Raw genomic sequence first — 21022 nt, forward strand, 5'->3', positions numbered from 1 at the left:
ATCTTTACTTTTTTTTTCTTAAATAATTACACAAACAGATGAATCGAATATCAGAATAGTTGGTGATTAATTTAATAGTTGATAACTGAACGATTAATCGATGCAGCTCTAAATAATCTTTGCGTATTATTATTTAAATCATATAGAAGTTTGGAATTGATTAATTATTATACTGCCCAAATTAGGATGCCGTAAATTGATATAGGTCACTGTGCCGATGACTTTAAACACACCTTATGTAATGATCATGTTCACTTGACCAACTTCAGCTGTCAGGACCTTGACAGTAGGAAGAAAGAACAGGCTCTTCAGACCATTCAGATTTTAAGAATGAATGAATAACAGAGGATAAACAATAGTTAAAAGTACATTGCCAACCTATTTTTCTTTCAGTGTCGTCAACTTTACTGCTCAGTTCCTGTATCTTTACTGTATAACTCTATATAGGCCTGCTTTCCCCCTAACAGGAAATAAAACAAATATAATACACAATTCACAATAATCCATCAGAGATAAAGGTGTTGCTTGTTCTTAGTGGTCTTTGCTGACATCTGTTGGCATGTTTAAGCAGTGTGCATGCATCTATGTGTGTGTGTGTGTGTGTGTGTTTGTTTGTGTGTGTGTCTGGGTGTGTTGAGTCACATGACTAGAGTTCTGCCTGGATACTGCTGGCGTCTCTGCTCAATTGGTGTTTACAGAAGGGTGACACAAAAATACAGACACACACGCAGACGCTTGAACGGACAATTCACAAAGGCTGTTTGGCCTCGGGCTCATTGATGCAGTAAACGCTCGCAACTATCCTGGCTGTTTATCTTCTACAGTCTGGAGAACGTAGACTCATGTGGGCTGAAACAATACATTGATTCATCAATTTGTCAATCACAGAATATCAATAAAGTCCATTAATAATTTAACTTGTTAATCTAGCAAGCTTTTCTATGTTTAATACCAGTGTAAAAGTACGTTAGGGTTTTGGTCTATTGAACCATGTAATTTGAAGACATCACCTTGGGCTGCATGATAGGATCCGATAATAAAGGGGTTTCTAAAATCATATGAACAAGAAAAATGTACCAAAGAAAAATGTTTTTATTTCACTCAAGGATGAAGAACTTGAAATACATTTCTGTTAATGTTTCTGTGAGGAAACTTGAAATTCTCTGTCCTTTGCTCATTAATTTTTCCGTTCATCAGTGCCGAGCGGCTCGCTGAAGATGTGAACCCCTCTGTTCCTAAGATGCCCTCTGAATCTGCCAGCGAAGGCATGGCACCAAAGGTAACTCATAACATTTCATTTATTACATGTTATGAGGGTACAGGTCCATTTTACATTCTATTATCCATTTGATCTGACTCACATAAAGGGTACACACTTTATTATTAAAGATGGACTGAAAGGTGACTATACCAGATGATCTACATTCCTGAACCAATCTAAACGCAGATGGTGTTGTTATTCTTTACATTACATTGTGCAATCAACATTTACTTTATAATGATAAGTTAAAGCACAAAACTTGTCTATTGCCACTTTATTAAAGATGTACTCTATGCATGCTGCTTGTATGGCGCCTCTTTGATCTACTGTATGTGTCGTGTTGATGTAAACACATTGTCTAATACAGGATTTGTGGAGATTTCTTTGTTTATATGTTGTGTTGTGGTGTGTTTGTGTCATCCTGCAGGTTAAAGCAGAGGAAGTTGACCTGCAACACACCGCCCCACTGTCTGACAACCTGATTGATTTCACAGATCCAACTCCTATGGTATGTCTCAGTCTTACCGTATGAGTAGAACTCCTTAATTTAATCAATTCCTGAAAAATATATTTGTGTAAGCATCTTTTTGAAAGGACAGGATTTATTGACTTATTTGAGAATACTAGGAAGGAAAGATTTGCCATTGCAGGGAGGAAACCTCCGATCTTTGACTAAAGACTAACACAATCTAACCACCCAGCTGGACTGCAACAATACATCACTTATTCACCCTCATTCAGAAAGGATAAACCCATGTCTTCATGGTTCCAACACTAACAGGCTTTAGTGTACTGGCATTTCTATTAGAGCTAGGATTTAATTAAATGTTAGTGATGATAAATATTCACAACAGATTGTCATTCACATGATGGGAGAAAGAAATGTGAGAGAAACTGAACTGAAAAGGAAACTTAATTTGGTATTTTGATGTAACATAGTTCTGTGGGTTAGCAGGGATCTATTGAAGTAAACCTGTATCAGTGATCAGAGGTGGTTGAATGCACCACTATAAATTTAAATGGTCAATATAGTGTGACAACATTATTCTGATGGTCTTTCAGTTCCCACCAGTGCAGCAGCCCAAACCTCTCATCACACCTCGCTGGATCATTCCTACAACCGCTGTGAGTCATAAATCTCTGTATTTACTCGTCTAACTTTTCTCCTGTTCAGCTGTCTATCTGGCTCTTTTGTCTTCCCCCTACAGGTTCTTCTGAAATGTTTCAAAATGTTTTCTTGTGTATTTAACTGTTTTATCCATTGTCCTGAAACTGGTGACACAAGGCTCAGTGTTTAATTTTCCACCTGCATAGTTGCTGTTCACTTTGGCTGATGTAGAAGCTACGTAGAGAATGACCTTCCTTCCTTCTCCCTCATCCCCTTCTAATGCAGCCTCCCGGCGTCTTTACTAACGGCCTGCTCGACCTTGACCCCGCTAAGGTCAACCCTCTTCTCCCCGCAGATGGGGGAGCAGCTCTCACCCCAGTCCTCCCCCACCTCGCTCACACACGTAACACCATCTCCAGCAGGTAAAACTCTTTGAGATTCAAAGCTTGTTTTTAAAGCAAGCTTGGTAGTATGCTGACCTCTGCTGGTCGAGCAGGAAAATGTCTCCCTTCTTTGGCTGAAATCCCAACAATGAAGAGTTTGATTCTTGCTTGGTCTGGCTACTTTGAGAAATTAAGAGCTCACTTTTAGGCTTCTTCAACCTTGTTTCTGTCTGTAAAACACAGCTTTTGTACTTTTACTTAAGTAAGATTTTGAATGTATGACTTGTACTTACTTGTAACCGAGTCTTTTTTACACGAAGGTATTGCTACTTTCTGAGCACTTCATCCACCACTGGTCAAAGTTTCTCTCTGTTCCTGATCATAGTATTTTCACATGTTGAATGAATGCAGCGATGGGATTCATTCTTTTTAGAGTAGTATTATTTTTCAGGACCGACATGCTCATAACTTCTCAGTCAACATGAAAGTGTATGTTTAATGCTTTTACCAGCAAAGTAGTCTCCATCTCTGACGCAGTCGTTCTGTCCCACAGCACTGTGGGTCAGCAGCCAGCCTCGGAGAATGGAGCCAAACCCAGAGGTCTCCTGACCACTGAGCTCTGATGGAGAAACGAGGAGCAGCCAGCACAACCTTCGTCTCCCTGACTACTTTCCCACCTCACCCCCCTCGACCCCCTCACCCATCCGTACACAAGCAAGCTGGAGATGTGCTGAACACGGAGGGCTAAAAGAGGAAACTGGAACCAGGGAAGAGGCAGCTTACAAACACCACAACACACAATTTTAAACAAACTGAACTAACACAGGAAAATAATAGGAATATGATGACAGTTTTTTGTGATAACACAACACAAAGCCTAGTTTTTGTAAAACAGTTAAACATGTAGCTCAAGTATTAACCTCTTAAGAACACCTAACTTGTGAATCTCCTGTATGAGTTCACTGTTAGTGACCTGTGTTAATCCATCCAGTCAACCAAACCTCAGTCTCTCATAAGTAGCACCATCTCCTTGTAGATGACAAGTGATGGAAAGTCTGGTGTTGGGACTGACGCACAAAATCTCATGACACTGTAGGTACGTTAAAAGCATGAGGCTTATGACTCAAAGGGTAGGTTGTGTCTTTTAGCGCTACTTTCCTCCCCCTTTTTTTTTTTTTAATCATGCTGTTTTATTCCTGGTTATTCACACCACTGGATCCCTGCTACTCTGAGCTCTTCTGTACACGCACAGATCACACAGCATGTAGCGCTGCTGTGCTGAAGTACACTGGATGAAGGACTAAAAAGAGAAATCTATTAAAAAAAAAAGAAAGACAGTGACTCGATATGTGGATTCTAAGAGATAAAAAACGCCTGGACTCTTTACGAGATGAAGTGTGGATATGATACTGTCCTTGTAGCACACTACAAACCTTTTTTAAACCCAGTCAATACTACATGTGAAACTCGTCTGTTGGCAGCCACTGGATATGAAAACTTCACTGGATTACTTTTGCAACACTGGACCTTAAAATAATTTTTTTTTGGGATAGAGATGACCACTTTGATGTTTTTATTATCCTGTTTTTTTTTGTCTTTTTCAATGTTTCAATTTGCTCATTGCAATACTTTGAAATTCACACATTTTGAGGGATTGAACATAATGAAAGTTAGTTCTCTGTCTCTTTTTGGACCCTCGATGATCTGCTCCTTTGTGTACCCTTATGACTTTAAAGGGATAGTTTGGGTGTTTTGAAGTGGGGTTGTATGAGGTACTTATCCATAGCCAGTGTTACTACCTGCAGTGGATGACGGTCGGCACGCCCCCAGTTTGGAGAAATAGACAGGAGCACCAGCACGGAAACAAAGCAATGTTCTGCTTTGGACGGGGCCGGCAGAAAAACGTATTTCAGCCACCTTAAAAAAAGGCTCACCTAAATAAAATCAATATCAGTTTAAGTGTATGCTATATTTAGAATATGGGGAAGTGAAGCCATTATCTATGCTCTTGCCAAAGCAACCGAACTCCTTTGGAAAAAAAACAGTAATTCACGGGAGTTGCTGGTGTACCGCTGCCTCGATTTGTTTGTTTGTGTTATTGTGCGATTTTGGTTAGTTTGGATTCACAAAAAAAAACTATTTTTTTTCAATTGAGTCTGGTTGCTTTGGCAAGAGCATAGATGGATACAATAGCTTCACTTTCCCGTTGAAAAAGGCTGTCTGACAGCAAGGTAAAGTTGAGAAAATATTCTAAATATAGCATACATTTAAACGATATCGATTTTTTTAGGGGGGGCTTTCTTTTAGGTGGCTAAATAGGATTTGCTGACGGCCCCATCCACAGCAGTACATTGCTTTGCTCCTTTGTCAGTACTCCTGTCTGTTTCTCCAAGCTGCAGGCGTGCTGACTGTCATCTACTGTAGGTAATACACTGACATTGGATAAGTATCTCATACAACCCCACTTCAAAACACCCAAACTATCCCTTTAAGTTGAAGATTATGTTTTAAAATGTTGTCTAAAATGTGATTCTACACTTTGTTTTCAGTTGAAATCACGGCCTCTACCTGTGACAATGTTTCACTCACAATAATTTTAACGTCTTTAATTGTCGATGTAAATACAAGCGGCGGCTCAGTTGCTGTTGAAACCTTTTAAATTTAACTGTGATCCCAGTTTTTGGATTACCTAACTGGATATCTGAATTCCTTTTAGACAGTAATCTGACCCTGTTATTGAACATGGCTCCTGGTGTTAACACGCTGTAGCTACGACTCTGCCTTATGGAGATGAATGTATTCAAATAGTCTCATTGGAGATCGCTGGAGATGCCACATTATGAAAACCTTTACCACTTGTTAAATTCTCAATTGCTGATATAGTTCATAACTGGAGGAAAACCTGTGAAATATCTTAAAAGCTGATTTTATACGTACATGTGGAATTGAGTTATTAATGAAGTATATCACATTGACTCTTAAAAGATACACTTTTTATCTACTGTAATTATCCCGTACATAACTAAGTCTGGATCCTCATTTAAGCTATATCTGTAGTTTATTCATTATCTGTCTTAAACAAGGGAAGCTGACTGTTTTTCAACATCTTCTTAGCCGCGACAGTTATTTATGCTACTACTCAGTGTTCAAATATTACATGTTGTCCAAAAGTGTTGTAGCGTACAGTTCTAATGTGTTGTCAGTATAATGGCATCAGCTGGCTGTAGATATGAAGTAGATTTATATATATTTTTTTGAGAATGATGTTGGCAGTAATGTTGCGACACACAGAGAAGATTTCTGCATTGAGGTGTTTTCTAATTACAGTAAAAGTTGGAAACATATTACCGATCAAACTGACTGGAACAACACAGATTGTGACGTCTCAGATGCAATTTTATATGAACTTTTTTTCTGGAATACCTGATCATGATTCAGTAAAGCTTTGCTACAGTAGGATTCACTTGTTGTTCATTCATTTTATTGTTGAAATGATTTGCTTGCAAAGGAGGTTGGATTTATTCAACAATCTGATTTACTGTCCAGATGGACCAGATGTGATTTCTTTTTTTTTGCTAAACCAGCTATGAAACAATGACCTGGAACAAAAAAATAATAATAATCAGATTTTTCAGTCCTGTTTAAATTCACTTACTCTGTGAGAAGTAAAGCTCTTGTATCTGTATCAGAAATGTAGAATTAACAACTGACTCAGCAGAAGCCTGTGTATTCAAAATGTTTTTTTACGTGTGTGACTTTGTTTAGTTTGGATTCACCAAAGTCACACAGTAAAAAAAAACAAAAAAACTAACCGATCGAGGCTTTTTAACTAAGGACATTTTCACTCTACAGCCTACTTAGGGGACGAACTATCTCAGTGTTGTAGCTGTTTGTCTCTGAGCTGTAAACAAATTCATCCAGCTGGTAACAGTCTTTAATGTGTGTTAGTCAGTTCACCACTGGATGGCAGCAAAGTACCATTTTTACCATTTTTGTAGAGTAAAGTTGATCAGCTGATTTTTTTCACTCCATGTCAGATCTCCTTTACGGCTGCAAATATATGCACTTCATTCAATACTGCTAATATCTAAGCTGTAAGGCATTAAAAGAGTTGGGACTTTATGAAAGTATAGGCTCTTCCAAGAAGCTAGTTGAATATGAACAAGCTGAACAAATACCCTTTAAAGATGGCACTGTTGATTGTATTTTACTTTAATAATCAAGGTGCAACATTACCCAATATATTATGAGACTGCAACACATTGTAAACACACATTCTGTTAAAATGTTTAATATTTAACTGTTACAGGATGTGTTTGCTCATTTATTTAGGTACAAACTATCGTGCTGAATGAATCAGATCTCTTTAAAGAGGCAATCTCGAAGATTTTCATTTAAATAAATTTCTGTTAAGTCACTATATATAGTCAAATGAGGTAACACAATGGTGTTTGGGTGGCATTCCCGGAAGACAAATTCTGTATACAGATTTTCTCCGTTGTATACACACACAAAATTTAACTATGCACACAATTCTCAAAACTTGAAGCTCATGTACGTAAAAATAGAACTTTTCTATAATATTTCTATGCTCATGTATCAACAAAAAAGACTCCAGACTGCTAAACTCTGAGCACAAGTCCATTGTTTTCTCTCAACTACAAATTCTTGATCAACCAGGACTGAAATCTTAAGTTACAGCACCCTATAGTTTATCTTCTGGTTAGATAAAGTAACCTATATAGAGTACCACAATGCATTATGCTGACCTCTAAGTGTAGTAGAGCTCCAGAGTGAGTGTGCCGGCTCAGCAGAAGTGGATCTTTTATTATCAATATATGGAATTATCATTTTCTTATCTGATATATTATAATAAAAAATCCATACAAACCCAACCAGAGACTTAAACAGGATTTCAGTGAATATTTCCCTCCTGGATATTCTTTGCCGGGTCTATAAATCACAGTCTAATATCTCCAGGTTCAAGATTAGTGTCTCATTTGCTCAGGGAGGTCTGTTAATCAGATTCAATGTCTGCAGCAGGTCACAGCAGTTATTCGTGAGAGTGGATTGGTATTAGAAGGGGTGAACAAATAACCAGTAAGGCTTGTACGAGCCAGTTTAAGCTACTTTTTTTTAATAAATGAACTGTCCGTCATCTCTTCAGCTGCTCCATCAACAAGAACAAAACACATCATCTGCCTGCAACATGTTAGAAAAATCTTCAATCAGTCCCAGAATAAAAAAGCAAAGACTCTGCTGTTATTTGTCAGTTGCCATATTGGTTCACATTTCAAACCGCAGTGATTTGAAACTGATTGACTGCGACTGGTCCGCGCTACAGAGCGATACATAGCTGGACCGTTAGTAAACGGCAGACAGCACACAGCTCAATAACTCAGCCAGGACTGCTCCCCTCAGCAGATGGGCCGATGTTCCCCCACCTTCCAAATGAATAATTGATTACGTACATGGACCTTATGCCAGGTCATGATTGCTTAAGCATGCTCAAAGCTCCGGGTGGATTCATGGAGATTTGGCTCGAGGCCCGTACCCTGATGTCACCAGTTCAGATCCCACTAAAGCAAACATTACGTCCTCTCTTAATTGTTAATACTCTTTGAAGGTGGATATCAGTATTGTTTATCAGCCTTGTTTATAGTTTTATTGACCAGCTGTTAGGTTTCATTTTGAGAGGGATTCATTAAATGAAAGTTTAAAGATTCTTTAAACAATATTCAGAGCAATAATATAGTGTCAATCAATATTGTCTAAGTAAAGATATAGAGGAGTAATGTCTACCTGAGCAGAGAATGAAGTCACTTTCCCTTTGTGTGTGTGTTAATCCGAGCTTCTCTGTGCTTTGTTGACATTGGTTGTTTGGGGTGGATAAACATGGACTGGTGGTCAAATTTGCTTCTCTTTCTGTCTGAACACACGTTAAGTAGGAACATTTTTAGTCAGCATTGCTTAGTTAGACTTACCCATTAAGTCTCAGACCTGGGATTGGACCTGACACCTGTATCAAGCAGGGTTTTTTTGTGTTCCTAATTAAAATACGTTTTCACATTCTGGGTAAAATCCAGATGTTGGTGAAACGTACTCTACACCTGCCCTCGCATCTGTCTCCATCGCTTTCTCTGTTCTGACTGTCAGGTCCTGGTGATGTTTCCTGTTGCTGCAGGATAAACTGACCATGATGACAAGTTTCCTCCAGCAAAACGTGAACAAATGGTGGAGCATCTGGACGAGGAAGAGGAAAAGGAGAAGTAAAGATACTGCTCTTTGTGTGGGTGTGTGGGATGCCTCGTATCACACTTAGATCCTGATGGGCAGGTTGGCATCTTGCATGGCAGCCTCTGTCATCAGTGTATGAATGTGTGTGTGAATGGGTGAATGCTGACATGTAGTGTAAAGCGCTTTGAGTGGTCAAAAGACTAGAAAGCTGCTGTATAAATGCAAGTGCAAAGTGTTTGTTTGACTCGTCAATAGGCGTTGAGAGTGGTCAAATAAATATATTAACTTACAAATTTACACAAGTTGTAATCTTTCTCTTGATAGGCTGAAGTAGACGGCACTCGATCGGTCCATTTTTGTGCAGTAGAAGAGTCAAATGACGCTCCAAATGATGCCTTTTATGGGAACACACAAAGAGCCTGAGGAAGAAATCCTGGGTTAACAGAGACGGTTGATAACCACCATCATGGTAGCCGTTATCTCTGACTGGGGCTTCAGGCTTTCATCGAGCCAGTTCAGGCAAAGAACTCGCTTCATGGTACACCCCTCAAGTCTCAGGTGTATCGAGAGGTCTTGAAAATTCAACAGGTAAACAATGAAAAGACAGTCTCTCTCTGTCTCTCTCTCTCTCTCTGTCTCTCTCTATCTCTCTCTCTCTGTCTCACACACACACAAACACACACACACGAGATCCTCTCTGTCAGTCATTACAATAAAGGCTATTGTGTCTGTTTGGCGAGCTGTAGCAGGAGATAGCGTTCTCTGACAGGGCATTTTGAAAAGAAGCTTATACATCTCAACTATCAGAATGGGTTTATAGCCTCGGCGTGTGTGTATACGTGTGTGTGTGTGTGTGTGTGTGTCTGGTCGGTGTGGGGAGGTATTCATAGTCAAAGCTTTCAGATGATAAAGACGCCAGTGAGCGGTAATTGATCCCTAAAGGGCTGCATTGTGTCAGTAAGTGTGCACTATATGCATTTGTATGTGTGTGTGTGTGTTTGTGTGCCAGGTGAGGTTGTACACACACACACAATACACACGTACACACACATTGTATATTGTTGTTCCATCCTCTGTATAAAACTAGATGAAATCTTCTGTTTATTGTGAGTATTTGGATCATTCAGAGGTTTAGAGTAAGTCGATTTCTGCCAGCTCACCTGATGAACTTATATGACATACTGTTCATAAACCCACTGTATGCTACCTTCCCAGCTCTACACAGCAGACTAAGTTAGTGTGTAGCTAATGGGTGCTAAAGGCGCAGAGGTCAAGCGGTAGAGCGGGTCGTCCACTAATCCGAAGATCGGCAGTTCGATCCCCGGCTTCTCCGGTTCGCATGTTGGAGTGTCCTTGGGCAAGATACTGCACTCGATATTGCTCCCGAAGGCTGAGCCATCGGTGTGTGAATGAGTATTTATATTAGATCCTGATGGGCAGGTTGGCACCTTGTATGGCAGCCTCAGCCATCAGTGTATAAATGTGTGTGTGTGTGTGTGTATTGACGTGTAGTGTAAAGCACTTTGAGTGGTCAGAAGACTAGAAAAGTGCTATAGAAATGAAAGTCCATTTACCATGGAGTTGGTGGAGACCAAAACAGAGCTAAAAGGAGAGTGAATGTTGGACTTACAAGTATCTGGTGGCCAGGAACACAACTCCAAATGAAAGCTAATGTTGCTCCATGTCTGCTGGATGTGTAAATATAGGGAACTGTTTGATAACACATTTGCCATATCAGCTTTATGGCATCATATGTATATATGTTATAACTTGTTCCACTGCCGCCAAGAGAATCATTTAGTGTTTGGTCAAGTTAAAGAAACATAAACTGATTACTTGGGTAAGGGAAAGATCATGGTCATGGTTAAGAAAATAGAAAAAAATAGACCCCAAGTGAAGCATATATAAGGAAAATATAATAAGGTGCAATACACACAGTGACTCTTGCTTTGACTCTTTGTGTTTAACACACAGAATATCTCTGCTTTCAAACACATACTTCTCACAGGCCTAAAATCCCCACAGTATCCTCTCTACACACACACACACACACAAACACACACACACGCACACACGCACACACACACACACACACACACACACACCTGTCAGCCCTGCCTGTGGCCAGCCATTGAACCTGGCATACTGATAACAGCAACAACAGCCCTCTCCTCCTCCTCTGCAGGCAGAGACCGTCTCATTCATATGGATCTTCTGATGTGTCAGGAAATCTCTGTCACTTGTTTGTGGACGGCTTGAAAAGACTAGGCTGACATTTGGAGGAGTATATTTCAATACAGCTATTGAGAATGGCAAAGGGGAGTGCTGCTTCAATGCTTTGGCAGCTGTGTTCACATTGTCTGTGTTTTGCAGCTGAGTTTTAGGTTAAAGTGGAAGAATGACATCAGTGCTGCTATTGGCCCGGTTGGTAACATCTTTTGTCATCGAAACTTGAGGTTTTTGAGGCACTGATATCTTCTGTTTATTAACACAAGACACACAACAGCATTGGTCAAACAATGGTGGCTATGTGGATAATGAGAGGCAAAGAGGGAAGTAGCATTTGGGAGGTTGGGAGGATGTTTGGTGTACAAAGCTTCTGAATGCGCCGTTTGCAAATGGTCAGATCAATCACTGCTTTGCACTCCACGTATCCAGTTAAAATTCAAAGGTGATTTCCAGTTGTTGGCCCCAAACTGTGGAACAGTTTGCCACTAACAGCAGGCCTTTTTCACAGCAGAGATTTTGACTTGTCATAGTAGGAAAAGCACAGGTGTTACTAACAACAGTAACTATGGCTCTGCTCTGTTCAGGTGTTCCGGTGAGAGTGACAGTGATCCAGCATGCAGATACCAGGAACCTGCAATCAAAACGGCTAAATGGATTTCAGCCATCACTCATTTCATTATTTACACCTGTGCTTTTCCTACCGTGACAAGTCAAAATGTCTTCCGTGAATAAAGCCTATAACATCTTCCCCCTTCGTTGATACCTTTAATACCTGTCTAAAGACCCATCTCTTTTCTTTAGTGTCTTAATTATCATCATGAAGATGATGATGAGCATCAAGATATTCTTTTATTAATTTACTGATATTCTCTTATTTATATCTGATGTTTTTATTGGATAATTCCTGTGTTTTGTGTGTTTAATCTCTTTGGTCAGCATTTGTTGTTTTTTTAAATGTGCTCTCTAAATAAACGTGACTTGACTTGTGTGAAGGAGACAGAGAGAAGGAGTGTGTGTGTGTGTGTGTGTGAGAGAGTGTGTGTGTGTGTGAGTGTGTGTGGGCGTCTGACGGGCAGACAGCTTGACAGAGCTCATCTGTGGCGGTCGCCCTCTTGTGTGTTATCAACGACTCCCAAACGGGCGCTGCCAATCATCCCACATGCCGATGGGACAGCACATCTACCCACCAAGCCAGACCAGACACACAGACACACACACAACCACACACACACACACACACACACACACACACACACACACACACATGCACGCACAAACACCTGGCACCAAGTCTACAGGAGTGTCTGCACACGCTGGAATACACACACATACGGTAGGTGATGTTGCATGCTCGTTCATATCACTCCTATCATTTCTCACACACACACACACACACACACGCACGCACGCACACACACACACACACACTGGGAGCAGGTGTCTCTTCCTTTCTAATACTCACTAGCTTTCTCTCTCAGGCAGCGACCAATAAGCTCTCCCTCTCAGCTCTCATTAGTCGCGGCACACCTGGTGAAAGTATTGGACTGATGTCACACTGTATCAAATGATGACGGCCAGATTACCACATTTTCCCCTCGTTAGGCCATCTCCTTGAATAATCACTGAACCACATTGACATCTTCAAGTCTTCAGTGTGCACTAACAGTGGGGCAGTAATAACAACAGATTTTAAATTTGTTTTGTTTTCACAGGGAACTGTAGTAGACCAGCGTACCACAAACAGGTGAATGCTGTATAATTAATCATAATTTTGGGGCTTTTAAGTCATATTTTTGTCCATTGTTTTATGAATTAATGAATAATTTAATGAACAATGTCAGAAAACAACAGCAAAGATCTCCCAGCAACATTAGTAAAGAAGTAAACATGTTTGAAAGATGATAATGAGTTGCAGCCAGTTCGTACAAAATTGAACGATAATGCGCAAGGCGTTTAGCGTGCAATAAGAACGGCTTTCACAGGCGTCCCACGTACCAACTCAGTCCTTACCGCAGTGGATTGGTTTCAAATCCGACCCGCGGCCCTTGGCTACATGCTGTACTCTCTCTCGCTCCCCCTTTCACATCTGTCATTATCACTGTCACTATCTAATAAAGGAAAAAAATGTCCAAAAAATTATCTTAAAAAAACAAAAACGCCTTTCTTGATTTCTGCATGTCATTTGTACGCCATGTATCCTGTACTGACTGCAATGTAAACGCATCGGTGTATAAATGCTACAGTAAGAATTAGACTTATGGTTGACGGGTCCAACAAACAGCAGCCCTTTAACCAGGAGACTTGGTTCGAGACCGTTGTAAGAAACGTTAATGAAATTTTTTTTCGTGTTTTCTGGAGTTGTGTTACATTGTTTCTGTACGTGTTTTACATATTTTAAGCGCAACAATGATGTTTTCCCTTAACCTCACTAAGTGGTTGTCTTGCCTAAACCTAACTGCAGATGTTTGCGTGACGAAACAAATGACACGCAGAAAGTGGCGTACAAATGACATGCAAAAAAGCTAAAATGCGTACTCATGACACGCAGAATGTCCGTGTAATGTCCGTAGTATTTATACACCTTCTCGTGAGACCGGATTGGAATAATGAACTTTATTGTCCAGTTGATTTGCGAAACAGAATCATTTTTAATGAGGTGAATCACTTGGGTAGTAGTAGTTTCTTTGGGCCCCATGAATGTGGCTTCATGTGGACCTGGACTCTGTTTAAACCTGATCAAAGCCTGAGCCACAGCAGCGACTATTAAGCCAAAACATTTTGATTTTGTGTCAACTGTGTAACCCAGAGCAGACTAACAAGCTCCTCCAATGTCACTGAATGTGCTGGCAGGGTCCAGGGGGTCACATTCATACTGTTAACAAAAGAAAGAAAAAAACCTGCAGAGTAAAGTGAAACCTGACCAGATCATGCCCAAAGCAATTAGGAGAAATCAGGCCAGGCAAACCTGGACCGAACCTGTCTGGCCCAATCAAACGTGGGCAGAGAATCAAAGGACACAAGGAAGCACAGAAACAGACAACAACCATGAAAACGCAGCTGCAGCCAATTTTCCAAAACGAGCTGCGGCCAAAATGTTTGTTGACGATCCGCATGTCATCTCTGTCTGCTGGTCGCTCGGCTCTGTAGGACATTAAAGCTCCTGTGGTTGTGTTGCTTTAAGCCTTTGAACTCTTTAGCTTTTCCATCTTGACATTTAATTCATTAGCTACCAGAATCCATTATTGAGTAAGTCCTGAGTTTATATTCTTTCTGTTTAAATCAGTGGTTTAACAGAAAGACTGACATCAATCAGGAAAAGTTCCATTAAACTTCTTTATTGCCACATTTACAGAGTTTAAAGCAGTTTAACTCGGCTACAACCTTGTTTATATTTACACATCTCCGCTCAGCCCTGTCTCCTAAAAATTATGTTCCCATATAACAAAACTGCATTGTCAGTTACGTTTCAAAGGGAAATGTATTTTCTCTCGGATTACATTTGTTTTTGACGAATCACAAATCAACCTGATCTCATGGGAAGACGTATAAATAGCAGGACATTCTGCGTGTCATGATAACACATTTTAGGCTTTACGCATGTCATTTCCCACCACGTCATTACCGTGAAATGGTCCGGGTTATGTTATGTTTCGGTAACTGCCGTAGTTAGGTTTAGGCAACAAAACCACTTTTTTGGGGTTTAGGGAAAACGTCATAATTGGGCTTAAAGTATGTAAGTATGTAAACTAAGTAAAATACGTCCGTAAACCATGTAATATAAGTAGGAAAACCAAAAAGCAAGAACAGCATTGCTATTGCACACAAAATTACTTACAAATTGCCATGTCTTTCATACGCCATTTATTGAGACCGAGCTGCACAACTATGTTTTTGATCAAAGTCCGCGTAAGTCCACGTACGAAAGATTGGGGTGGTGGATAGTCAGACAAACACGAGACTGTAACCCAAAAGGCCACAGTTCGTGCCCTGAGTGAAGCCAAAAGTCCACGTTGACTTATTTTAAGTTACGTACAAACTTATTTTAAGCCAAACTGTGATGTTTTCCTAAACCTAACCAAGAAGTTTTGTTGCCTTTTTGTTTTGTTTAATTAACAATGATAACCACGTGTTTCAAACTATGACCGTAATCCAGGAGAATATATGTTTCCCTTGAAACGTCATAGAGAATACAGTTTAGTTGTATGGGAACGCCATTTTTAGGCGACAGGTTTGCAGCTTACCTTCCCAAAGTGATTAGAATAACACAGGAGAAACCTTTTTTAATTGCACATGGGAATGATATGATTCATAATATTTTCCCTTATTTAAGTCTGTGTCTTTAATCAGGTGGAATAATAATGCAGATTGAAATATTCATACCAGTTTGTTGGCATTTAGTAATCCCTTTTTATTCTATGAATGTGTTCATCCACTGTGTCCATTGTGCTGATTTTGTATTGTGTTCTTATGCTTTGTATTGTTCAGCTATCTATTTGCCGGCGCTTCATCCAAATCCATGTGTGTCCCTCGTGGTTTGCCGCATCCTGATCTGCCACAAACGCATCTGTCACACCAAACGCCGTTTCCATAACAACCATTATTGAGACGGGCGACTGCAGTCTGTGCACAGTGTCAATTAACTCAAAAGGGAAAGATGCACGAGCCTATGGACACACATACTGTCCACGCAAATGCTGCAAACACACACTCAGAATATCTCAGATGACAGAATGGGTCACATTTGCTTAACTGAAGACGTCATTATTCCACTGAATCAAACTGAAAGTAATGATTAGTTACTCATTAGCATGTCACTTCTATCACTCTTTTTCCTCATCTCTCCATCCCTTAACACACAACCACACACACTGACTGGTAGCGGTGCATCACTTTCCTGGTAGAGTGTCAAGCTGCCTTATTCAAGTTAATTAGCGAAGTGTAATTCTGTCAGTCTGCAGGCCTAAATACAGAAGGGTCTCTCTCTGTCAGTGTGCCATAAAGACACCATCTGCCCAGACAACAGCACATTATATTTATATTTTTTGACTCAGTTTTATCTTAAAATATAACAATGTTACGAAGCTTAAGGGTTCATCGTGCAGCAACAGCTCATTAAAAGACAGACTTAGTGTTGGTTCACTGGAAACATCAGTGGTTCAGATAAAAGTGTGAAAATGAAGTGAATGACCATGAGAGAAAATAACAAGTTGTGACTGTTGCAATTGTGTAGGCTGCATAAGAAGTTAATCGCGCTCCACAAGTTCTGGTCATTTTACAGTAAGAGTGTTTTTGGAAGCAAATAAAGATATGTTCTATGATAATATTAGTCATAAGATAGGGGTATTTTTTTTATATTAATGGCAAAGTAGCCTATCGCAATTCAATTTTGTACAGACATTAACTTTGGTGTTCCTGGACTTTACATCTACCACCATCAGGTCTAAATCTCAATTTGTCCAATAGGCTACTTTAGTTTTTGTTCAGCGTTAACAGAGATGCTTTATAACAAAGATGACACATTACAAGCTCCGCCAATAGTTTGAAATGGTATCTTCCAGTCTCCGAAGTGGGGGTGGTCATGGCGTGTTTACCTCTCCTCCCCATCCCCCCTCCTCTTTTGGAAGTGTTGTGAACCTTGTGTGGATGAATGAATGTGATTGGGTTGTATTTGCATAATGTATTTATATTGTCTTTTGCCAACATTAGATATTTAAGACTTAGCTAGGGCGTGAGAGTGTGTTGCTGAGACAAAGAAAGGTCTCGAACAAAAGGTAATTTTCTCCTGATGTGTTGGTCTGAAAAAGGCCGTTTTAGTGTCAGAATGTTGGAGTCCAAAGTCTGTTCATTTAAAGTTGTATTTCTTTTAAAATATTGAAAGTCTTTGCAGCTTATTTTGTTCTTAACATTTTCGAGTAAGGTGCCATATTGCTTGAGTTCAACAATCAAACGATGATTTGAGGATGTGGAATTTACCAAGAATAATCATGAGCTCCCTGCGACCCTGAATAGGATGAGCGTTTACGGATAATGGATAGATGGATAATCACAAGCTGAATAATAGAGTTAATATTGCTGTCCATAGATCACAAAATATCACATCACACATTATTTTGTACGTTTGTACCCATTTTCCAGTTCATAAAGTTTTGCATATGTCCAAAATCAATTTGAATGTTCACAGTGAAAGAATTAATGAAATATTGTCTCACAAATTACATAGTTTTTATTAGTATATATGGATTTTGGTGACCTCTTGATTTCCAGCAGAGCTCCACCCAACTTCAACCTGAACAGAAGTCTAATCAAACCCAATATGTGACACCTGGCTGTGTGGGAGCGCAAACTGGCAACAGACAGACTCTGGATTTGAGAACAGGAAATGGAAAGTCTTCCAAAGGGTTATTGTCCACTCATCCTCGTACACACAAATTTCTATAAACACACGTGTTTACATTGTCGCCAAACATTTATGTTGCAGTTCAATGAAAATCTTCATAGAAAAAGAGGAGCAGAGGATATTAATCATTAGATCCATGAAGAGAAACACAGACTGATGGAGGATGGGTCAATCTAAACTTTGGTTTGTGTGTTGTGTTTTGATGGTTCAGCACAAAGAGGAAGTAGACGTGTGGAGTTTGCTTGTTTTTGTTTTGAAGACCGTGTTGTTGTCCTTGTCATGTGTTTGTTTTTGTGTTTCCGATGCCCCAGTTAAAACTCAACGCTTTGTTCCTCAAACTAATACGAGCTCGCACAAGTCTCAAAACAACACTCATAGATTTTACATATGCAAATGTGGTTACATACACAGCGTTAGTCAGGGATTTCAGAGTTAGTTTAATCGCCAAGGGCAACACATGCAGAGGAGTCTGGAGAGATGCTGCCGTGATTCTTGAGCAGCATTTTCTCTACTGCGCAACCCGGCCCAGATGCTCAAAAAAAAAGACATTTAGCCGGCAATAAGTAATTTGTACGTCATGTAGTCTGCACTGACTGCAATGTAAACGCATCCACGTAAATATGCTACGCTCAGAGCAAGTGATGTAGAATAAAAAGTGAAAAGACTGCTTAAGATGGGTCCAACAAACACAGGATTTTCAACCAAGAGGCTGGTGTTCGAGACCGGTGTTTTGCTTTGTAAGTAACGTTAGTTTGCAACGTGTTTTTTAGTGCCATGAGTGACGTGTTTTCCGTACTTACAGTATGTTATATTGTTTCCGTACGTATTTTACTTAGTTTACGTTCTTATTTTGAGCCATGACGGTTTTCCTAAACGTAACTAAGTGGTTTTGTCGCCTAAACCTAACTGCGGACGTTACCGTAGTTTTGTTGCGTGGTGTACAAATGCCTACGCAAAAAGCCTAAGATGCATCCTCGTGACACGTGGAATGTCCTTGTAATGTCATGCTATTTATACGCCTTCCCGTGAGATTAGGTTGCTGACGTGTCTTCGGTTCTCACGGTGCAACTGCTGCACAATGCTGGTTGTTGTAATGTGCTGCTCTGTATCTGTGTTTTTGGGCATTTTAATCATTACCTGAAACACATGTTTTCTGTCCAGGTGCTTTGACAGATTGCTTGTGAATGTTGCTGCCACTCAGGACCTGGAAACAACTTACATTTTATTTTTTTTTCTGCATGGCATACATTTATATTATTGAGTGTAAACACCTTCCACACCATCCAACTCCTGCTAATCCCACATACATGATGGCAAAATACATTGCAATAATAGATTAAATAAAATGCAATTTTCACTTGGCCACTCTGTTGGTGGTTTAAAGTGCTAATTGAGTCTCAACATTCCCAGTTTGAGTCCAGCTGGAGACCTTTGTTTCATGTCATTCCCCATCTCTCTCTCTCCACTTTCATTTTGTGTCATCTCTACTGTCAACTCCAGAAGAAATGCATAAAATGTCACACAAAAAACAACAAAAAATTCACCTGGCGTGTAACTGTAATTTGATCACTGGTGGTGCATCCTAGTACTGAGTTACTGTAGAAAGCAGTGCAATTACATTAATGTAAAGTAACCTTAAAGTAAGAAGTAATGGTACAGGGTGCCCAACCCTTCCAACAAATGTGAATAAGTAAATTTAAGTGTCACAACCAACCCGAATTCTGATGCATTTCATCGAATAACAATCTTTCAGGAGACGAGCCAGCTGTCACTTACAGTAGAAGAAAGATAAAGAAATGGACAAAAAAACTCTTTCTGTTGGGTGCAGACATTATCTTTTCACATGAACTCTGACTGTGATGGGCCAGTCGTAAAAAGGAGCACTGAAATTGTCAAAAGTGAATAATCTTTTTAATTTAGTCAGTGTGTGTGTAATGATGAGGAACACACTGAATAGGGCAGAATCAGCGGCATGAATAAAAATGATTGTCTTATTAGAAAAAAAAGCCAATGTAAGGACAATCACTGCTTTACCACTTCCCCGTACTGCGACACAATGCATCATATCTCAGTGACATTCAAAACTATTTCTACTGCATAACATGCACATACACACACATATGTAGCATCATCTTTCTCTATGACAACAAAAATACCAGCGAGGACCAAGCCTGTAATCAGACTGCATGAAACACAAACATTACAACAATAGAAAAGTTAAAGCAAAGAATCGGATCGGTAAAACATCAAAATAATACAAAAGGCGACATCTTTAACTAAAAACATTTTTTTTCGTTTGAACTTAAAGGGAGTGTTTGTAACTTCTTACACGTATAAATCGGGTTGGTGTCTCGTGTGTGGCTACGCTGTTCCAACACAAACTACACAGAAGCACCAAAACCGCAAAGTTATATCTAGTGTAGCCCGTCTTGCAAAACAGTGTCAACTCTTCCTGCTCCAGCCCCCCGACCGCGGCCAAAAGACACAGGGGAGATCATAGCTTTGGTCTCCAGGGCTGGAGTCGATGCTTCTCTGCTCCTCTACCTGCCTGCTTGCCTTCACTCACACACTGCGCTCGTTCTCACTCGCTCCACCTCTCACGTGCATGCGCGCACACTACACACTGCAGAAAACGGGAGTCTGAAGCAGGACAACACAGTATCAGCATTGATTCATGGAGAGACCTTCGTCAAGCATGAATCAGAATTACTTTGGTGACCTAGGTATCCTCTAGCTCAGTCAAAGACTGGGTTGGGACCCAAAGGCGATTATATTCGGGTTGCCAAATAAATTTGCAGAATTCCTTCCATGGTCTTTTATTTAACATTTATGTCTGCAGTAAACCTTTGAGCCACATGAAAGTGACTGAGTGTTCGTATTGTTTTGATAATTGTAGCCTACTTATAACATTGAATCTAATATGAAAGGCATTCTGTTTGTTTTATTGATGAGGGAAAAAACAAGGGGCCTGTTATCTCCTCTTAAATGTATTTATATGATCTCATTTATATTTTTTTTCAATAACACATGCATAAGATAAGAAGTTTCACTCTTCTTACAATTATAGATGAGGCTTATTGTGATATTGATTCATGATAGTTCGTAATTTAAAAAAAAAAAGTGGATTCCTAGAAAAAAAAGTTTGGAAAACGCAGCTCTCGCTCCATCACCAGATCAGAATTTCTATTCGTCCAGTACTTTGATTTATGATCAAACACCAGTAAAACTGATGTGTTATTTCATATTGGCATATATTAGCATGCTAACACACTAAATTTAGAAGGTGATGAAGGTAAACATTATACCAGCTAAACATCAACGTGTTAGGATTATCATTATTTGGCTCAAAGCATTGCACAGAGCAGCTAGCGTGGCTGTAGACTCTAGTTTTCTTATATACTTTTAAT

The 21022-nt window shown here is 39.8% G+C and overlaps 1 protein-coding gene across 3 annotated transcripts in view; it reads left to right on the top strand.

Moving 5' to 3' along the window:
* epb41l5 (erythrocyte membrane protein band 4.1 like 5) overlaps positions 1-11965 on the top strand; it is a 43776-nt gene extending 31811 nt beyond the window's left edge. The window contains exons 22-26 of one of the 3 annotated variants that reach the window (XM_037789315.1): positions 1198-1279; positions 1689-1769; positions 2324-2386; positions 2655-2791; positions 11803-11965. In XM_037789315.1, the coding sequence (XP_037645243.1) occupies positions 1198-1279; positions 1689-1769; positions 2324-2386; positions 2655-2791; positions 11803-11950 (511 nt within the window). In that variant the 3' untranslated portion in view covers positions 11951-11965. Of the gene's footprint in view, positions 1-1197; positions 1280-1688; positions 1770-2323; positions 2387-2654; positions 2792-3305; positions 4645-11802 lie in introns of those variants that run through there. The other 2 variants (XM_037789316.1, XM_037789317.1) reach the window with 2 other exon arrangements.
* The last annotated feature ends 9057 nt before the right edge of the window (positions 11966-21022 follow it).

The sequence above is a fragment of the Sebastes umbrosus genome, chromosome 13 (genome assembly GCF_015220745.1).
Source record: "Sebastes umbrosus isolate fSebUmb1 chromosome 13, fSebUmb1.pri, whole genome shotgun sequence".
Lineage (NCBI taxonomy): Eukaryota > Metazoa > Chordata > Actinopteri > Perciformes > Sebastidae > Sebastes > Sebastes umbrosus.